Genomic DNA, 17,302 nt, shown 5'->3' on the forward strand with positions numbered 1-17,302 from the left:
CTATTACCAAGGGTATTACCACGGTTTTTAATTATTTCTTGGATTCGGAAATTTTTAAATCCTAGCTGATCGCTACAGTCGATGTCCGGTGTCGCGGACCGCTGATTCGCTGATTGTTTAGCCGGCGCTTATTGTTAGCCAGATATCGGGATAGGCGTTGTGATGTCCTCAAGAATCCGATGCCTTCGACGGAAGCCCAGAGAGTTAGCGTCGTGGTGTAGTAGTTGTGTGCAATCTCCGTACAGTCCGTTTCAAAAAGCTAGTTCAAGAAAACGAAAATAAGCGCAAATACGTATCTTGACTGTAGTGATGGCTCAACTTTTTACAGACGTTTGAAGATACCGTGACTCCGCTGAATCCGCTGTCGATCCTGTTCTTGGTATCGCGTATAAGTACTCGAAAAGAAGAGAAACAAAAGCCTGAAATACCTGATTCGTTAGCCTGTAATTATCCCCTGTCCGGGTTTCGGAAGCGTGACGCTATTTTTAGAAATCATTTACAAGTGATGTGGCGATGTCTCTAACCTTGGGTACCGCGAAGCAGGTTTCGGGAAGCAGTTATTGGCGCACATTCAAAATACCACGTTACAATGAAATACACTGAAAACGGACTTACGAACCCACTCCCTGGAGTTTACACCCCTTCTTCAAACTTCACATATATGCGAGGCACCAATGAGGTTATAAATGAACGCGATTTCCTAACGGAGCACAGTTGTCGCGCATTGCGTGTCGCTTACATATCCGACAGCCATATCTTACTTGAAACCATAGCCTTCAATTTATTTCGATTGTCTTCGTGAGAAAGATAGCTGCTGATTGTGAGCGCAGGCGGAAAGTATCGTTAAATTTGCTACATGGATCGGTGGGTCGGAAAAATTGCTCTGGTCACGGGGGGCAGCGTCGGTATCGGTGCTGCAACGGTAGTGGCTCTTGTCCGAGAGGGTCTCAAGGTCGTAGGAATAGCCAGGCGAGTCGAGAATATCGTGAAACTCCGCGAAGAGCTTAAAGACGAGAAAGGGGAACTGTACGCGAGAAAGTGCGACGTCTCGAAGGAGGAGGAAATCCTCGCGGTTTTCGAATGGATCGAGGAAAACCTCGGCGGCGTCGACGTCCTCGTTAACAACGCCGGGGTGATACACGCGGCAAGTCTGACCGGTGAGCAAAGTGTTTAACCAGACGACGAGGGGGTGGTTCGATTCTTCAAGTACCTACTTGGGTTCTTTCAACCCATAGAGAATGGTTACCGGTACCGGATATTTCATTTCCAGACGGAGACACCGAAGGGTTTCGCCGTTTACTGGACGTCAACGTCTTGGCAGTCGCTCTGTGCACCAGGGAAGCTGTACGACAGATGAAAGCGCGCCATGTCGACGGTCACATCTTCAACATAAACAGGTTTCTTCACTTTCCGTGCTAATCGACTCCAGACGTGAGAAAGCTTCTCGTCTGCTGCGCGTGTAAAGTCAAACGCGATTGCTAATTTTACAGATTTAGAAACGTAGAACAAGTGCAGAAGTTTCAGGTGAACCGTAATCAATTATTTTTTCCTCATTTCGCAGTATCTTGGGTCATTACATTTTCAATCCGTTCGATACCTACAGTTTGTATCCAAGCAGCAAGTTCGCGGTGACCGCGATGACCGAAGTGGTCAGAAAGGAACTCATCACAGCGAACACGAAGATCAAAATAACGGCAAGTAAAACAATTTATGAAAAACAGAAATCATAAAGTACAAACTCGATTATAGCGCTGATGTGCAATAGTGATCAACGCATTATCGTTTTCAGAGTATCAGTCCAGGATTAGTCGGGACAGAACTATTTAGTGCTTATGAAGGGAAACCGGATGCAGATCTGATGAAACTACAAGTAATGCCTAGACTGAACTCGGAGGACGTAGCCAACGCTATCCTCTATGCACTCGGCACTCCACCGCACGTTCAAGTAAAAACCTGCCATTAAACCACACAATGTTTTACCTACTCATCATGTATCACGCACGTATCTTCACCTTACATAGCGATAAACGCAACTACTTCGCAGGTATGTGAGCTGATATTACGTCCAGTTGGAGAAGTGTTGTAGGATCTGTGGCCCGAGACGTGAACTATATATACTTACAACGATTGGCGTCATGAGTCTATTGGCATTACGATAACGTAATCAGCGCTGCTACATCTTTTATGCAACCATCTCTGTTGATACTTTATTAAGAAAGGAAGTGTTTTCTTTGATGAAGAAAGTGAATCGAATCGTGTGTGTGTTTCCCTTTTTGGTTCCACGGTGTCCCCGAGTCGGAGACGTACAGGCTTAATCGGAGCGTCAGCGTTTGGCTAGACAGTCACTAGACCGGATCAGCCCGCTTGCGATAATAATCTACTACTGTACGGATTTTAATGTACCTTGAATTTCGAATTGATTAGTGCTGATAAAAAACACCTGCGGCCACCGCAAAATATAATACCATCGCTAAGCTCATCCATGGGCGCTCAAAGAAAGTCACCATAATATCGTCGAGCCGAAGCTGTATCGTAAAATAAAAGCTAATCGTACCCGTTCGTCGTTAGGAGCCGTAAAAAAAAAGTAAATAAATCACCTTATACGTTGGGAATACGTTCAGTTATTCTGATACATTTCAATTAATTTGAAAAACATCTGAGGCTGTAAGCTATCAACATATACGTATGTTGTTATCATGCCTAACAATCGTTGCGTTATTTGCAAGTTCAAGTTATTTTGGTATCTTTTGTTTAACTTTTAAATTATACACATTTGTGTCTTTTGATTTATTTTTTTAATAGTTCCTTGTCCATACAAATTGTAAATTCACGTCTTTCGTACGGTGAAAATTTTGTACGTGATCCAAGCTTTAATCAATAACTCTGTATCCGGTGATTATTTCCTTTCAATAATACTGAAGAATTATTATTATAAAAAATTTTAAATCTCGTTCATTCAACGTGTTTTTTTTTTTTAATCGCTCGATTCCTGTCATGTGTCTCATTAGCTCTGAGCAATTAAAATAATTCCATTTCTTATCGTTTATGAGAGAAAGAAACATAAAACACAAACAACAATTATAACCCGTAGTTGCAGCGAACTCAATACTAATCAGAGTCTCGTAAAAGTGGCGTATTCATAGCCAATAATAGACTGCATGTTAACGAGATTGAAGTTAGTAACGTTATCGTAACGAAACATTGTGGGGAAAAAATCACTATTTTCCTCATTTTACCCAATGACTTTGAGGGAACTAGATTTTTGAAGTATGAGTATGGTTTGTTTTATTACGGTTTACTGAATTTCAGCTAAGACCAAAAATCGCGCAATAACGGGTTTTCCTCAACATAAACCGTTACAACAACGTTACTAACTTCAATACGATACATGCCAACCATACGTTCGCAAATTTCCACTACAACGTTGAGAATTTACATTCAATAGTATACAAGTCGATTCACAATCGACTAGTCGTTATAAAACAAATGATCAGGTAAATCTTTGAAATTTCAATAATTACCAAATTTGTCTTCCTAAGTCGATCGCTAGGCCGAGTTCTACGCGACAGGTATCTAATTTTTGTGGCGGCGTTGTGTCAATTTAAAAAAAACGACTTGCGCTCACACTGATTCAATTACAATGAGGTTTGCTCTGAAAAGCGTCCGTTAATTATCAAGACTGTCGACGACAAGTAATTTGCATGTCGCGATATGTTCGTATAATGTATAACGTACAACGACCACGAGGGCATCAGTGTATCAATAAAAATTACGCAATTCGACGAATAAACGGAATTATATCTCGGAATTTCAGTCAGCAACATCGTGCCTCAAAATTCCGTTGCAAAATGTTTTTTCACCCTCGGATATCACTTTGGAAATTTATGACGTACAAGGGAATTCCGAGGTACGATGTTGTTTTGCTCAGTCGTCGAGTTGGTAACTCATAGTCGAGCCAATCCCAGATACTATTATATTTCTCATTTCATCATATATTTGTATAATACTTTTACATAATTTCAAATTCGAAGTCCGTGAGCCAGTGTACCTCTCGAACGTATTAACTTTCTGATAGTTTGGGGAATTCTTATCTTCTGTCTAAGCTGATAATTACTTTTTGTATCACGTGCACGGCTTTCGCGTTTTCTTGATTCATTAAGCGGAAGTAACGTGACCGTTTCGCCTCGAATCGACTAGCGGGCGTTTTCAATATTTTCAAGAAAATTATCAATAACTGAGATAAAATATGTTTATTCTCCTAATCAAACTGATCAAGAAATATCTGACCACTCTTTCTAATAAGCGAAATGCTTTCAAATAATCAATAAGTCCGTGGTTGCCGTGTCGGGAAACGGTCACATAAGCCCTGCTTAATATGCCCAAAAACGCAAAAATCCATACATGTGTTAGAAAATATATGGTGTGCATCAAAGGCTAAGAGGGCTTTACGCCTATGGTACATGATATACGGAGACTATTGGTTCCGGTTGAAATAGTAGTTTACGCAACAAGGGCGTAAAGCGAACTTTTTCGCACAAGTGTCACGCCGATAACACGAGTGTAAAAATTCAACGCCCGAATTGCATGCAATATTTTTCGGATTCTGGGAGTACCTAAGGTTCGCGTGTATGGTGTCAATTACTGAGCGAAAGTGAAGTTTGGCTTCTCATTTTACACACACTTTCAAAACTTTACACACTGTGTACGAAAAGGTTTGCCTTACGCTCATAAATCGTCACTTAACTTTTTCATTTTGTTGCCAAGTTCTATCACTTTGAGATATTGCATTCAGCCGTTTTCGAAATTAACGCGAAAGTGTATCAGACAGACTGACACATTATTCCCGCTTCATGCTGATCAACTGTACCGCGGAAAAAAATTTTTTCCTTATTGCTTTCTCTTATCATATTACTGATAAACTTAGACTTCGTTTGTGTAACTCTGTTGTTACAGGCGTTGTCGATACGTCTTTTTTATCCGTATTATGAATCCATATAAATGGACTGGCGGGATTGTCCCGGTTAGTTGGTAAGCAAAGTCGGTTGAGCACGTACAAAGTAAAGCTGTGTGATATTCTCAATGAATCGCTGGATCGGAAAAGTCGCTCTGGTCACGGGGGCCAGCGCCGGTATCGGTGCTGCAACGGTAGAGGCTCTTGTCCGAGAGGGTCTCAAGGTCGTAGGAATAGCCAGGCGAGTCGAGAATATCGAGAAACTCCGCGAAGAGCTTAAAAACGAGGAAGGGGAACTGTACGCGAGAAAGTGCGACGTCTCGAAGGAGGAGGAAATCCTCGCGGTTTTCGAATGGATCGAGGAAAACCTCGGCGGCGTCGACGTCCTCGTTAACAACGCCGGGCTGATGCACGCGGCAAGTCTGACCGGTGAGCAAAGTGTTTAACCAGACGACGAGGGGGTGGTTCGATTCTTCAAGTACCTACTTGGGTTCTGTCAACCCACAGAGAATGGTTAATGGTACGAGATATTTTAATTCCAGACGGAGACACCGAAGGGTTTCGCCGTTTACTGGACGTCAACGTCTTAGCAGTTGCCGTGTGCACGAGAGAAGCCGTGAAATCGATGAAAGCGCGTCACGTCGACGGTCACATCTTCAACATCAACAGGTAATTCCTCTTACTTCGCATTATATTTCCGGAGTTACGCGTCCATTCGTTAATCGATTACCACTTTGCAGTGTCCTGGGTCACTACGTCTTTACGGCCAGCGATCGCTGGAGCTTGTATCCGAGTACTAAGTTCGCGGTAACAGCAATGACCGAGGTAACCAGGAAGGAACTGATCATGGCGAACACGAAGATCAAGATAACCGTGAGTATCCATAGAACTATAAAAAGAAAGTATCTGTTAATATTTCCTGAAATCTTGCAAGTACCCATAATTCATTTCAGAGCATCAGTCCAGGATTCGTTAAGACGGAATTGGTCACAGTTGCCAGTTCGGAGTCGTGCTACAAGGAGATGCTCAGTATTAATCCATCCTTGAACCCGGAGGACGTCACTAGCGCAATTATATACGCTCTAGGCACTCCGGCACATGTCCAGGTATAAAAAAGCTATTCTCAAATCCATACCTGCTACCACTGAATTATACGCATGTTTTTATTTTAGGTCTGCGAGCTTATACTACGTCCAGTCGGCGAGACAATGGCTTGATCGACTTTACAATGCAATGTACCTACGCCCTGGGAGTCTGTAAAATTATGTGAGCTGTTTTAATTGTTGAATAAACAATACGTTTTGTAATGTAGGCTTGCTAAGATGAGCAGCAGTAATAATAATATTTTAAGTAAATAAAATTTTATGACTGGTATCAAAGACTCTGAAATAAATTCATTCTAATCGAGGTCAACTCGAATGCCGGGGATCAAGAAACTGTCTCACTACTAGCAGCACGTGCTAAATTAGTCCATATCATAAATGCTTAACTTTAAGTGTTAACAAATGTGCCTCTGGTGCCGAATCCAGCAATTTCGTACTCGAATCCAAACATCTTCACGGCTCCCGCATCGGTCCCAGTTTCAAGTTCTTATATTCAATCATTATCTCCTAACAAAAAATGAATGCAGCGAGATTTGCTCATAATTTTGTACAAAGGAAAAAAAAATAGTTTTCGCCACAGTTTGGAACTGCAGGTTGCGCTAAAAATTCGGAAACCTAATTGACACAGCTGGTGAAATTTGCCATATAATATCGGCGAGCTGGTTTCAAATGTGTTATACGATCATACGAATTCCAGAGTGCGCGCCCAGCCGATTACACATTATTACAAACAATTCCGAGGCTCTCCCGTCAGCGTTTCGTAGATATAACATAAAATCCAATTGTTGATAATATTTGAATATCCTGATGATTCGAGCGCGCATGCGAACGTGAAGTACGTCTCGTGTATCAGTAGAAGCTAAGACGTGATAACCCTATAACGCCTATAATTATAGCAGCGGTCAAAGAGGTATTGCAGAAACAAGGTCCTGCCAGTCAGTGCGTGAATAAGAGATGAAAAAGGTATAATACGAGCACCTCTGAACACGGGATCTTCGTGTACACTGGGAAAAGAGTTTATTTACTATTATCAAATGCATAATTGGATATAGCGAAATAAATGTTTTGTTATTATTGTCAAATTTCAATTGAACCGAATAATGATCGATGGAAATTTGTTAATAGTTAAGAAACCATATTTGGCTTAGCCAAAGTTTGATAATAATGACGAAACATTCATTTCACCACATCCAAATATACGTTTGTTAAACAGTAAATAAACTCTTTTCTCGGTGTATCGTTTACTCGTGTTCCAGCAGAAACAGCTGAATTAATATTCCCAACGTGTCGTAACCGTGGAAACTGAGGTAATGAATTTTAATTGAGTCACTTATACTCGTCACGTTTCACATATGGACGGAGATGGAAGCTTTCCGAGCCTGCGGAAGGATTCTTACGTGAACCAGGGTAACGGAATATCGCACGAATTATCGATTCACCTTCTTCCAGTCGAGATTCTTACGACAAATGCATAATGCATGTAATCGATGCTCGAGTTGTAACCGATGACGCGTGTCCTGACGGATCTGAATTCGCCGATCATTAGTTGCCCGAAGGTCGTGCCTGGTTCCCAGAACCCCTTGAAAAATAAATTTCCAAGCCATTGTTTCACAGTTTATTCAAATACATCGAAACGATTACGAAATTCGCATAGAAACTTCTATTGTCAATAGTCTTGAGAGATTCGCAACTGACATGATATGCGGCATAGTCAGCATGGCCTAAATCAATTCAAACTGTTCTCTTATCTAACGGCTCGCTTCTTTATTCTATGAGTCTTACGTGTTGAGGCATATCTTGGATCATCGGGTCATGTGTGATTATATACATTGTATGTTTTCATGTGCTGTTCAATTTTGTATGACCCATCCTATTCCTATTCGGAGGGAATACTATGTGTCAGCGGTAAACGAGGCTTCGAATCTACTACATACTTCATTAAAAACCAATCAACACTCTGCTTTTATCCATTTTTACTTGAACATAGCTGAACAATCGCACGTACAGCAGGGTCATAAAGTACGATCTATCAATCCAGCAAGTATCGAGTCAATCGATTGATCAGTCCGTTCACACGACGATTCGTAAATTCGTAATGACTGGCCGAGTCAAGGTCTTATTATTGCAGCAGCTTCTGTTCGAGCTAATTGCCAATTAGACACCGTTGGATAGCGTATTATCCATTGTCCACAACCGTTCCTTCATTGCAAGCAATACGCTGAAAATGACCATACATACACACAGATATTACCGGAATGGACTATAATCTACATCCTTGCATAAGTTTTCATGAAAGTATAATAAGATTTCCAATATCATGCATCGTGAGCATGGAATTGATCGTGATATACCTTGCACTTGCCTGACGCATGGCACAAAACAGGCGAAAGTGCATCAAGGCGAGGAGATTTAGAGACCTGGCAAGGACAGGGACAGTTTAAACGATTGTTAAAATTGCATAAGAGAGTTGATTTTCATGACATTGAATCAGTTCAATGAAAAGAAATACGTTGCAATGAATTTTCAAGCTTTACCCCGAGACCTGGGAACGTCCCGTTCTCGATTGGTCCCCACTCGGGTACGCAAGCAGAGCAACGAGTCGATCAAGAAGGACGTTGTGGCTCGACAAATTCATGAAATCCTTACACCTGACAGTCACCCGTGGACCATCAACGACTTGGAATACCCGAGAGATTCGACTGTAATTACTTTCATTACTTGTGAGTATTTTACCCTCTCTCACTTTTTATCGTACCTACATATCGGAAGCGATGGTAATCACGACCCCTTGAGCACCAAGAGTCGTTAAACATTGAAAGCATCTCACGTATTTATCCCCCAACTCCCTACCTCTCACCACCTATCCTCCGCGTATTTTCTTCATCTTTGCGATGTTTTTCCTCAATTTTATATAACTTTTCTCACTACTTTATCACTGTTCCTTTGTATCTTGATATCTGATGATGGTGTTGATCGTTATAAACTTGTTGAATATTCGTTGGCAGTATACGCTCAGTTTATTGCTCATCGCTGGTTTCATATTTTCGTTGCAACCCCTTTTCGATTTTTTCGTCAATTCTCACAAGCTACACTCTTATAAAAAGCTATATTTATAAAGAGTGCCATGCTTCTGCATTCTAAAGACGCGTTAGTGATTTGGACAACGTTCGTTTTTTGTTTCCGAGAGCTAAGTTCTTGTATAAATAATCAGACGCGAGAATTGAAAGTGAGTAAAAGCGAAAGACGATCTCGCGATAGTAAATGAGATGTGACAAGTACCTTAACTTTCTAGCAACACAATGATATCCTCTGTAATCCTGTTCTTACTTACTCTTTCGTGGTTTCAACTACAATTAAAATCTGGTCCGTGTGACAGAAACACTGGAGCGAAAAAAGAATAAGGTTTTTATGAAATATTACGTGTACAGTACTTGACTAAGTGAATTCGATTTTTGGAAGCCGTGGAATGTCTCGAGGCACCCACCAGAAAAAAAAAATCGAGAAAAATGGATCGTGTACTTTGTGAATTACTACCGGGCGAACAACAATGGTCGGAATTCATCAGATTCGACACAACAGCCCAATACCGTTACGCGAGCTGAGCGGTTTTTCGTAAGTTTGTTCGATACTGATCGCCGTTGACCATCGGCAGCAGAGTAGAAGACCCAACTTCTATTCAAGTCCTCACCTTTCACCATCTATCCAATGTATGCATAGTTTTTATAACGTGACATTCAAACCGGGGGTCTTTCTTCTTTATTACTGCGCGGCAATGACCTTCCATGATCGAAAAACTTCGCAAAAGGCAATTTTCAAGTTTTCAAATTCCGCGACGAAATCGTAAACTTAAATAAGGCTTCAAATTTCGATCAGATATTTATACTGGGCACAAATCAATAATTTTTTTTAAGGCGATTTTAAAAGATATTAAACAATTGTTAACAATGATCTACGAAGTGCAAAAGTTTAGTTTGCTCACTCACAGAAAGGTGGTGAGTCTTCTTCCATCACGAAACGAGGAAAGAATTTTAGTCCAGTGTCGAGTAAATCAAAGATAATGGTCACGAATGTTTAATCGGACAGTCATATTGTAACTTGAACAAATTTCGTCAAATTGTGACTTTTGAGAATAAGCAAATATTGTAGCGATAAGCTTTGTTGTAATAAGTGCACAAATTCCTGAGAATAATCGGAATTTACGTGTTATATAAATACACGCATAACGATAGGGCAGAAATTTTGTTCAGGATTTGATCGACAAAACCGATTGTCGGATAGACGTTAATTTCCGACGCGTAATGGCTAAAAACAAAAAAGTTGAAACGCCGAGTCATTCTATGAGAATAAATTCTACGTCTAGAACTAATTTAAGTTGATGTCTTATCAAACTTAATCCATTGATCTATGTGGTGTGATCCATGTGTAAGGGATCTGACCAAGCGAAATCCTAAACCTCTCATAGAACCGTTTCAAACCTTGTGAAATGTTTTTATTAGTTGAAAAAAGTATGTGTGATTTCTTGTAAATTTGTATTCGAAGACGTTTAGACTTTAGAAACCGATGAAATATGTTCATAAATCGATAACTTCTGAGTTTCAATTAAATAACTGGAAATCTATACCGATTAGAAATCTCAACTTGAAACAGTGTCTTTTAGAATTTTGGCGCTCATGAAATTTGGATTACATCGTTAAGTATGCAACAGTACAGATGTGGCAATCATTTGCTACGTCCAAGTATTTATACCCATAGGTATACATCGAAGGAAAGAGAGATCTAGAGAGAAGGGAAAAAATTAATAAAAAAAAATCAACCGCCAAGGACAAATCCATTCTTTGCTCAATCGTTTAAGTTCAACTTGCTAAACTATCGCCGGTTAACCATATCAGTAATAATTACAAATATCGTTCGCTACCTTAAAGACGTAAGATTATGATCTCGCCCCCACCACCCCTCTCACATGTTCAATCACAATGTCTTGATAGACCATTTTTTCTTCCGCATTGCGCAAATTCTGATACCATATTTCGACAATGAAACTCATTTGCACGCGCACTATCAACATGAATAGTTACAAGTCTGTCAGGAATGGAGATTCGGTTGACAAAAACAAGAAATTGAACGATTTGAAAAGTGCTTCTCTTTCAGAGTATTCCCGGATGGACGCCGTGTGGTTACGGCTAGCAACGTTGCTGGCCGTGCTTTTGCACATCGCAGGAAGTCCCAGTGGAATGCCTTACAGTTCAACAAGGGAACAGAGATCGAAGCCGATGGAAGGATCAAAAAAACCACACATAGTAGTGATCCTAGCCGACGATTTGGTAAGCGATCTATAAATAAGCGGCTGTCTGACGATATTATGTTTTTAATTGAAAAATATCTACAACCAGGGATGGAACGACGTTAGTTTTCACGGTTCAAACCAAATACCAACGCCGAACATCGACGCCTTAGCTTATAACGGCGTCATACTGAATAGCCATTACGTACCCGCCTTATGCACGCCCAGCAGATCTGCGCTGATGACCGGAAAGTATCCCATTCACCTTGGAATGCAGCATTCAGTTATATTGGAACCAGAGCCTCGAGGGCTACCGCTCAAGGAAAAACTGATGCCAGAGGTGCTCGACGATATTATACTCTTCCAAACCGTTGATACAATGTGATCGTAATTTTCTCTCTTCGTTAAATTTCCGCGCATCAGTTTTCACATTATCATATCACCAGCATAGTAATTCCCTTTTCACAGTACCTGAGAGATGCGGGTTACAAGACTCACGCGATTGGCAAATGGCATTTGGGCTACCATAGAGTGGCCTACACGCCAACGTATCGAGGCTTTGATTCGCACTTTGGATACTGGAACGGGCTTCAAGATTATTACAGTCATGAAGTAGCTGCTACGGTGAGTTGTCACAATATACTCTGAATGCCGCAGTCTACAGTCTAGTAATAGCGAATTATTTTTATTTCAGTTTGACTCCTACCGAGGATTCGACATGCGGAGGAATATGACAGTCGCCCGGGACACCGCTGGAAAATATTCCACCGACCTTTTCACGGATGAAGCGGTTAGGCTGATCGAAACCCACAATCCTGACGACCCGATGTTCATGTACCTGTCACACCTTGCTCCGCACACCGGCAATCAAGACAACCCCTTTCAAGCACCCGACGAAGAGGTAGCAAAATTCACGCATATCGTAGACCCAGAAAGACGTATTTACGCGGGTGAGTATAACTGATCAGTCCTTCAAACAGTTGAGGATTCTTCCGAAACCTCGCAATTTCTTACTAAATCCCCGATCTCCGATTCAGCAATGGTGTCTAAACTCGATCAGAGCGTCGGCGAAGTGGTGGCAGCCCTAAGGCGACGAGAGATGCTGGAGAACAGCATAATTTTGTTTATGTCTGACAATGGTGCTCCGACGTACGGAATTCATAGCAACAGAGGAAGCAACTACCCTATGCGCGGGGTGCGTTTATAAAGATTTGTCGTACAAACGAAAACCATTCGCGGATTGTTTTTGGGTATGAATTCTTAATATCCAGGCTCATAGATAAAGATTCGTCTTATCTCCAGATCAAGGATAGTCCATGGGAAGGTGGAGTTCGCGGCGTCGCGGCGATATGGAGTCCCCTGATAGATGCAACGAACAGAGTATCCAACCAACTCATGTATATGACTGACTGGTTACCAACACTCTACGCGGCTGCAGGTAAAATGGAAAAATGTCCCGGGGAACCGGATTTTGCAATGGCAAACACCGATTATCGTGTATTTTGTAAAAAAAATTTATTCAGGATTGGACGTCGCAGCTCTCGGCAATATAGACGGTGTTAATATGTGGCCAGCCTTGCGAAGTAACAAGCCAAGCCCGCGTTCAGAGGTAGTGGTGAACATCGACGATGTGGCAAATTACGCGGCCATACGAATGGGAGACTTTAAATACATTATTGGAGCCACTAGCTCTGGTTTAGAATGGTACGGAGAGTCGGGAAAGCCGGAGATCGAAGCCATTTCTGAGACTTTGGCAAACTACGATCCAGATTTGGTCATGAAAAGCAGATCTGGGGTTGCTCTCACTGGTGTAATAACAGCTAGGCAAGTGGAAGAAGTGAAAAAAATGAGGGAAAATCACATGGAAGGAGCGCAGATGACTGTTACTATACTGACTGCTCTAAAAATTCATTCCCTGAGGAGCGAAGCCGTGCTAAACTGCAACGTCAAAGAAGAGAACAAGGTAATTGAAGCGATAGTCCTTAGAAGTCTTTATACTTAACGAGGAAACCGTTCTTTCAGATTGCCTGTAATCCGTTGGAGTCGCCGTGTCTGTTCAACATCAAGGAAGACCCTTGCGAGATGGTAAATCTAGCGAAGACAAGGCCTCTAATTCTCGCGACGCTGGAAGAAGCTCTGATGCGACATCGAGTGACCGTTATTCCAGCGAGCAACGTTGACTCAGATCCAAAAGCTGACCCGAAGAACTGGCAGGGTATCTGGGTGAACTGGAACGAGCCTATCCCGATGAAATTCAGCAGCACTGATTCGGAAGAGCCAAAGAGAATATCGGGGCCTGCGATCGCCTTAATTGCGGTTTTACTGGGTTTAACAACGGTCGGGGTAATAGTGCTGTTCACAGTGAAGTTTAAGAAGAATTCATGCACCGAATCTCACCCCGAGCATGGCACCTTCCAGCAGATACCCGGAGAAGGGAATGACAATGGTAACAACTCCGCTGTTTTAGAATCCACCGAGGTCCTACCAAATCCGAAAAGTATACAGAGTTTCAAAGAGTTCGCTTCTCTCAAAGATCTGGCACGGAATATCGACTGACGGAGGGGTCAGAGGTGTGCAAGATACGGGCCCGTTTCCACCAGCATCATCATTACTTACGTCCGAAGCGAGGCCGTTAATCGCTGATCTCCGTTCCCTTTCTTCATTTCTTTTTTACAGACTGCAGTATGCAATAAACGGGCATACATGGACTTGCGAAAAGATATCGAGACTGGGAACGGGGACGAAAAACTGCGAGTCTTATCTGCGTAGGCTACCATTCTTAAACATCATCTCGCACTACCTCAAAATTCAGAGAGCGCATCACTTTGGTATGGTATGTATACCATCTGTGACTGCAGCGTCATATATCCATCTATACTTACTCGGATTCCCATCGGTAACCGAAAGATTCCGAGACGTGTAACGGAGAAGTTAAACTTGCTGGTCAAGTTTTTTGTACTTCTATTTAATTACCTCTTTTCCTATTACAGTCGACTCTCGCAATAGGGCCGGCAACAAAGTGAAATGTTAGAAGAGAATAGCGCAGCTGTTATAGACTTTGGGCGAACCTATTGTTGGTGAGGGTATGCTAATTCTTAAAAATATCCTCCCCTGCACCCCCATGACTGGCCATATTGAGAAAGTCGACTGTATATCGATATCTGCACTTATTTTATACATCTATTTGTACATATTACATAAGATTGTGCGAAAGAATACTTTGAAGGAAATTATTCTTTCGAGTTGATTCTAATAAATTTTGCACAAAAACTAGTATGGGGCTATTGTTTCACTGATTCTGCCTTCATGTTTCCGGTACGATTCAAAATGAAGAGCAAAAACATATAATTACACACAAAAAATTGTACTGTAAAATATTCTTTTATTTATGTATGTACGAAACAATTCGTAAGTATCGTAAACTTTACGTAATAAGTAGTACGAGAATCAATTTTCATAGGCGTATTTATGCTACTGAATTTACAGTAGTTTAATAATATAGCAAGTCGTTGTATTGCGTTGTCATTGTCATAAGTCCGCGTATAAAAGAGAAATTAATCAAAAAAGAACGAATCAATTCTGTGTACACTTTTCTAACATAGTAGCCAATTGGTGTATTTGTCTGTCTAAAGGAGTGAAATCTTGATCGGATCTAGCTATAACATCGAAGAGTTCACCGATGGGTAATTCTGTTTTTACCTTGCGACTTCTGCCTGGTAAGTCGTGTACTTCTAAGTGAAACAAAATACCTACCGCTGCCTCAAAGGTACATAAACTATCGGAAAGTCCGTCACGCGGCGATGCGGACCAAAGGAAATTTTTTATGTAGTGTAAATCAGTCACGAGTCGCTTAGGACGAGATTTTACGATTACGTATATGAGCAGTGGAATCAGCTCGTCTGTGGATTGAGTATAAACGAAGGACGAAACCGTTATTTCGTCATTTTCAGTCTTTGTTTGTACTTCGGCAATTGCTGCTTTAACCTCGGCGACAATCAGATCCAGCGTGCTTCTCAAGCAGAGCGATTTTTCCAGCGGACCTTCTCGTGCGTCCAGTGTTGCTAGTTCAACTATGGCAGCGGGTAGTGAGATAGCTAACGACTCGTCAGCCCCCAGTTGATCAGGTGTAATACCAGCATCGAAGAATTGACTTAGTTTCTTATTGAGATACATATCTTCTTGCAGCAGCGCACGCGAGAGGAGATAATATATCTTATCGTACATAAAGTGCATAATAAATACTTCCAAGGAGGTACTAAGCAGCTTCTGAAATCGAGCATCTCGCTGCAGGCAAAGACTCTGCTTACGCATGATTATTGCCCAGTAACGACGAGTGAGATCTTGTAGCATTGAACTGAGTTCCTCGGATGAATTGAAATCGTCCAAATCAATTTGCTTTAGCGTGGATTTCAGTTTGTCAAACTGAGTATTCGCTTGGTCCGACAACTGATCAAGGAAGCCTCTTGCACTGCAAATTCAACAATTAATTTGTAAATTTTTCTCAACTTCTAGCAATTGCTTGCAGACTTACTCTAGTTACTTACTCCTTATACGAGACGACGCTACAATTCAATTTCACTTCATCTTCGATCCGACTATTCGGCGAGATATATTTTGGGTGAATCGGCATTTCCATAACGAGTATTACGTATATTTGAAATTCCTTGTTGTATCCTTTCTCAATGGATACTATCCCGACCTTATGTTGACAATTGACCTTCGTTGACTCATTTTCCTCTATTAGCTTCAGCGATGTGTTTTCAAATTTGTATAAACAAGAATTATCTTCTCCAATTGAAGTGAAATGGTGTGGTATTTCAGGATGTGGTTTTAGAATGTGATCATCTAATGGGCAGAGGCAATGTAGAAAACCATATTAATTTTGCCTGCGTCGTCAATTACTAAATAATACTGAGTTATTGACCAACTAATGGTCATTGCGACGTTCCAAATTAAAATATGTACTAAGAATAGTTACCGACAAATTCATCCGTTATCGGCAAGCCCCGCAATGAGTTACCAGCAGGCACACAGATATTCCAGCATTTCGATAACGCAAGGTCATATTTTCTTCTATATTCATTCTGGAAATCACAAAGACAATCAGTATCGTAATTGGTAACAATTCAGAAAATGTATAGCGAAACGGAGAATACAAAATTAATTCATAAAACCAGGTACTGAAGTAATAAAATTTCCAATCTTACCCTTAAAGTATGATAAAATTCGTTGTAAACTATCTCGTCAGGATCCATTATAGGTTAGCGATAAAACGGTTTCGGTAATTTTGGCAGATTGGATGAAATTTATGCAACATTATGTTTTGTGAATACAACCCACAACCTTTGTCATCGCACTCGAGCTGCTACTATCGCAACATCATAATCTGATTACAGCAGGCGAGTCATCTGATAAAAGAAGGGGAATGTTTACAATTCAGTGTCACATGGTCACATGTTGGGCACGTGTCAATGGAATGCAGTACTGGTGGTGCCATCGATGAAAACTGAAAGTGACTACGAAATAGAGGGCAAAGGATGCGTACGAGCGCCTCCTCACACAAATTAGGTCTTTGGAACTAACTTTCGGCGGTGAATTGATGTCGGTAACCGAACGATATTTACCACTACGAAGGCAGTGGATGTGCAAGTCAATCGAATGTTACTCGTTTGCTGGTATTAGTCGGTTCCCGGCATGAAAAAAATCGTTCAATTTGCGTTAGATCAAAATGGAATAATTCAGTGGTTTGAGTGGTAAATGGATCACTCCTAGCGAATAAACCGTGCCCTGTAAAGACATCCAAATAATGTCGTGAACAGGATGGCGTTAACTCGTCGTGTGGTAATTCCACACTCCTCCTTAACCGACGAAAATTACAACTTGGCAGTATTTGACTGCAGCAGACTGGATTGTCGATATTTCTCGGTGTACTTGTAAAAAAATTGCTTATTTGCTCTGAAATAGAAA

General features: G+C 41.3%; 4 protein-coding genes across 6 annotated transcripts; 3 read left to right on the top strand and 1 right to left on the bottom strand.

The window, feature by feature from the left end:
• The first annotated feature begins 717 nt into the window (after positions 1–717).
• Positions 718–3,808, top strand: LOC124185274 (farnesol dehydrogenase-like). Its single transcript, XM_046575859.1, has 5 exons — positions 718–1,157; positions 1,271–1,397; positions 1,562–1,694; positions 1,790–1,945; positions 2,045–3,808. The coding sequence occupies exons 1-5, from the start codon at positions 857–859 to the stop codon at positions 2,084–2,086; spliced, it is 759 nt and encodes a 252-aa protein (XP_046431815.1). The 5' UTR covers positions 718–856; the 3' UTR covers positions 2,087–3,808.
• A 148-nt stretch (positions 3,809–3,956) lies between these two features.
• On the top strand, positions 3,957–6,332 carry LOC124185272 (farnesol dehydrogenase-like). The gene is made up of 5 exons (XM_046575858.1): positions 3,957–5,380; positions 5,494–5,620; positions 5,692–5,824; positions 5,905–6,057; positions 6,124–6,332. The coding sequence occupies exons 1-5, from the start codon at positions 5,080–5,082 to the stop codon at positions 6,166–6,168; spliced, it is 759 nt and encodes a 252-aa protein (XP_046431814.1). The 5' UTR covers positions 3,957–5,079; the 3' UTR covers positions 6,169–6,332.
• Positions 6,333–6,922: 590 nt separating this feature from the next.
• Positions 6,923–14,608, top strand: LOC124185264 (arylsulfatase B-like). Of its 3 annotated transcripts, XM_046575843.1 has the most exons (11): positions 6,923–7,017; positions 7,311–7,461; positions 8,583–8,774; positions 11,203–11,375; positions 11,445–11,675; positions 11,804–11,959; positions 12,030–12,285; positions 12,373–12,530; positions 12,638–12,773; positions 12,859–13,298; positions 13,358–14,608. In XM_046575843.1, exons 4-11 carry the CDS (start codon positions 11,214–11,216, stop codon positions 13,889–13,891), a joined length of 2,073 nt encoding a protein of 690 aa, XP_046431799.1. In that variant the 5' UTR covers positions 6,923–7,017; positions 7,311–7,461; positions 8,583–8,774; positions 11,203–11,213; the 3' UTR covers positions 13,892–14,608. The 3 variants fall into 3 exon arrangements, with proteins under 3 accessions (XP_046431799.1, XP_046431800.1, XP_046431801.1); XM_046575844.1 differs by lacking the exon at positions 7,311–7,461 and having other exon boundaries at positions 6,937–7,017; XM_046575845.1 differs by lacking the exon at positions 6,923–7,017 and having other exon boundaries at positions 7,203–7,361.
• A 92-nt stretch (positions 14,609–14,700) lies between these two features.
• Positions 14,701–16,809, bottom strand: LOC124185267 (ankyrin repeat domain-containing protein 27-like). The gene is made up of 4 exons (XM_046575848.1): positions 16,543–16,809; positions 16,314–16,419; positions 15,880–16,180; positions 14,701–15,803 (listed from the first exon to the last, which is right to left on the bottom strand). The coding sequence occupies exons 1-4, from the start codon at positions 16,588–16,590 to the stop codon at positions 14,909–14,911; spliced, it is 1,350 nt and encodes a 449-aa protein (XP_046431804.1). The 5' UTR covers positions 16,591–16,809; the 3' UTR covers positions 14,701–14,908.
• Positions 16,810–17,302: the final 493 nt, after the last annotated feature.

The sequence above is a fragment of the Neodiprion fabricii genome, chromosome 6 (genome assembly GCF_021155785.1).
Source record: "Neodiprion fabricii isolate iyNeoFabr1 chromosome 6, iyNeoFabr1.1, whole genome shotgun sequence".
NCBI classification, from domain to species: domain Eukaryota; kingdom Metazoa; phylum Arthropoda; class Insecta; order Hymenoptera; family Diprionidae; genus Neodiprion; species Neodiprion fabricii.

Coding starts and splice junctions, on each gene's coding strand:
- LOC124185274 (XM_046575859.1), top strand. CDS start 857: ATGGATCGGTGGGTCGGAAAAATTGCTCTGGTCACGGGGGGCAGCGTC. Junction 1,695..1,789: donor ACACGAAGATCAAAATAACG/GCAAGTAAAACA, acceptor TATCGTTTTCAG/AGTATCAGTCCAGGATTAGT. Junction 1,946..2,044: donor GCACTCCACCGCACGTTCAA/GTAAAAACCTGC, acceptor ACTACTTCGCAG/GTATGTGAGCTGATATTACG.
- LOC124185272 (XM_046575858.1), top strand. CDS start 5,080: ATGAATCGCTGGATCGGAAAAGTCGCTCTGGTCACGGGGGCCAGCGCC. Junction 5,381..5,493: donor GCACGCGGCAAGTCTGACCG/GTGAGCAAAGTG, acceptor TTTTAATTCCAG/ACGGAGACACCGAAGGGTTT. Junction 5,621..5,691: donor CACATCTTCAACATCAACAG/GTAATTCCTCTT, acceptor ACCACTTTGCAG/TGTCCTGGGTCACTACGTCT.
- LOC124185264 (XM_046575843.1), top strand. CDS start 11,214: ATGGACGCCGTGTGGTTACGGCTAGCAACGTTGCTGGCCGTGCTTTTG. Junction 11,376..11,444: donor TGATCCTAGCCGACGATTTG/GTAAGCGATCTA, acceptor ATCTACAACCAG/GGATGGAACGACGTTAGTTT. Junction 12,286..12,372: donor AGAAAGACGTATTTACGCGG/GTGAGTATAACT, acceptor TCTCCGATTCAG/CAATGGTGTCTAAACTCGAT.
- LOC124185267 (XM_046575848.1), bottom strand. CDS start 16,590: ATGGATCCTGACGAGATAGTTTACAACGAATTTTATCATACTTTAAGG. Junction 16,420..16,542: donor AATTTTATCATACTTTAAGG/GTAAGATTGGAA, acceptor TGTGATTTCCAG/AATGAATATAGAAGAAAATA. Junction 15,804..15,879: donor AGCGTCGTCTCGTATAAGGA/GTAAGTAACTAG, acceptor TTGAATTTGCAG/TGCAAGAGGCTTCCTTGATC.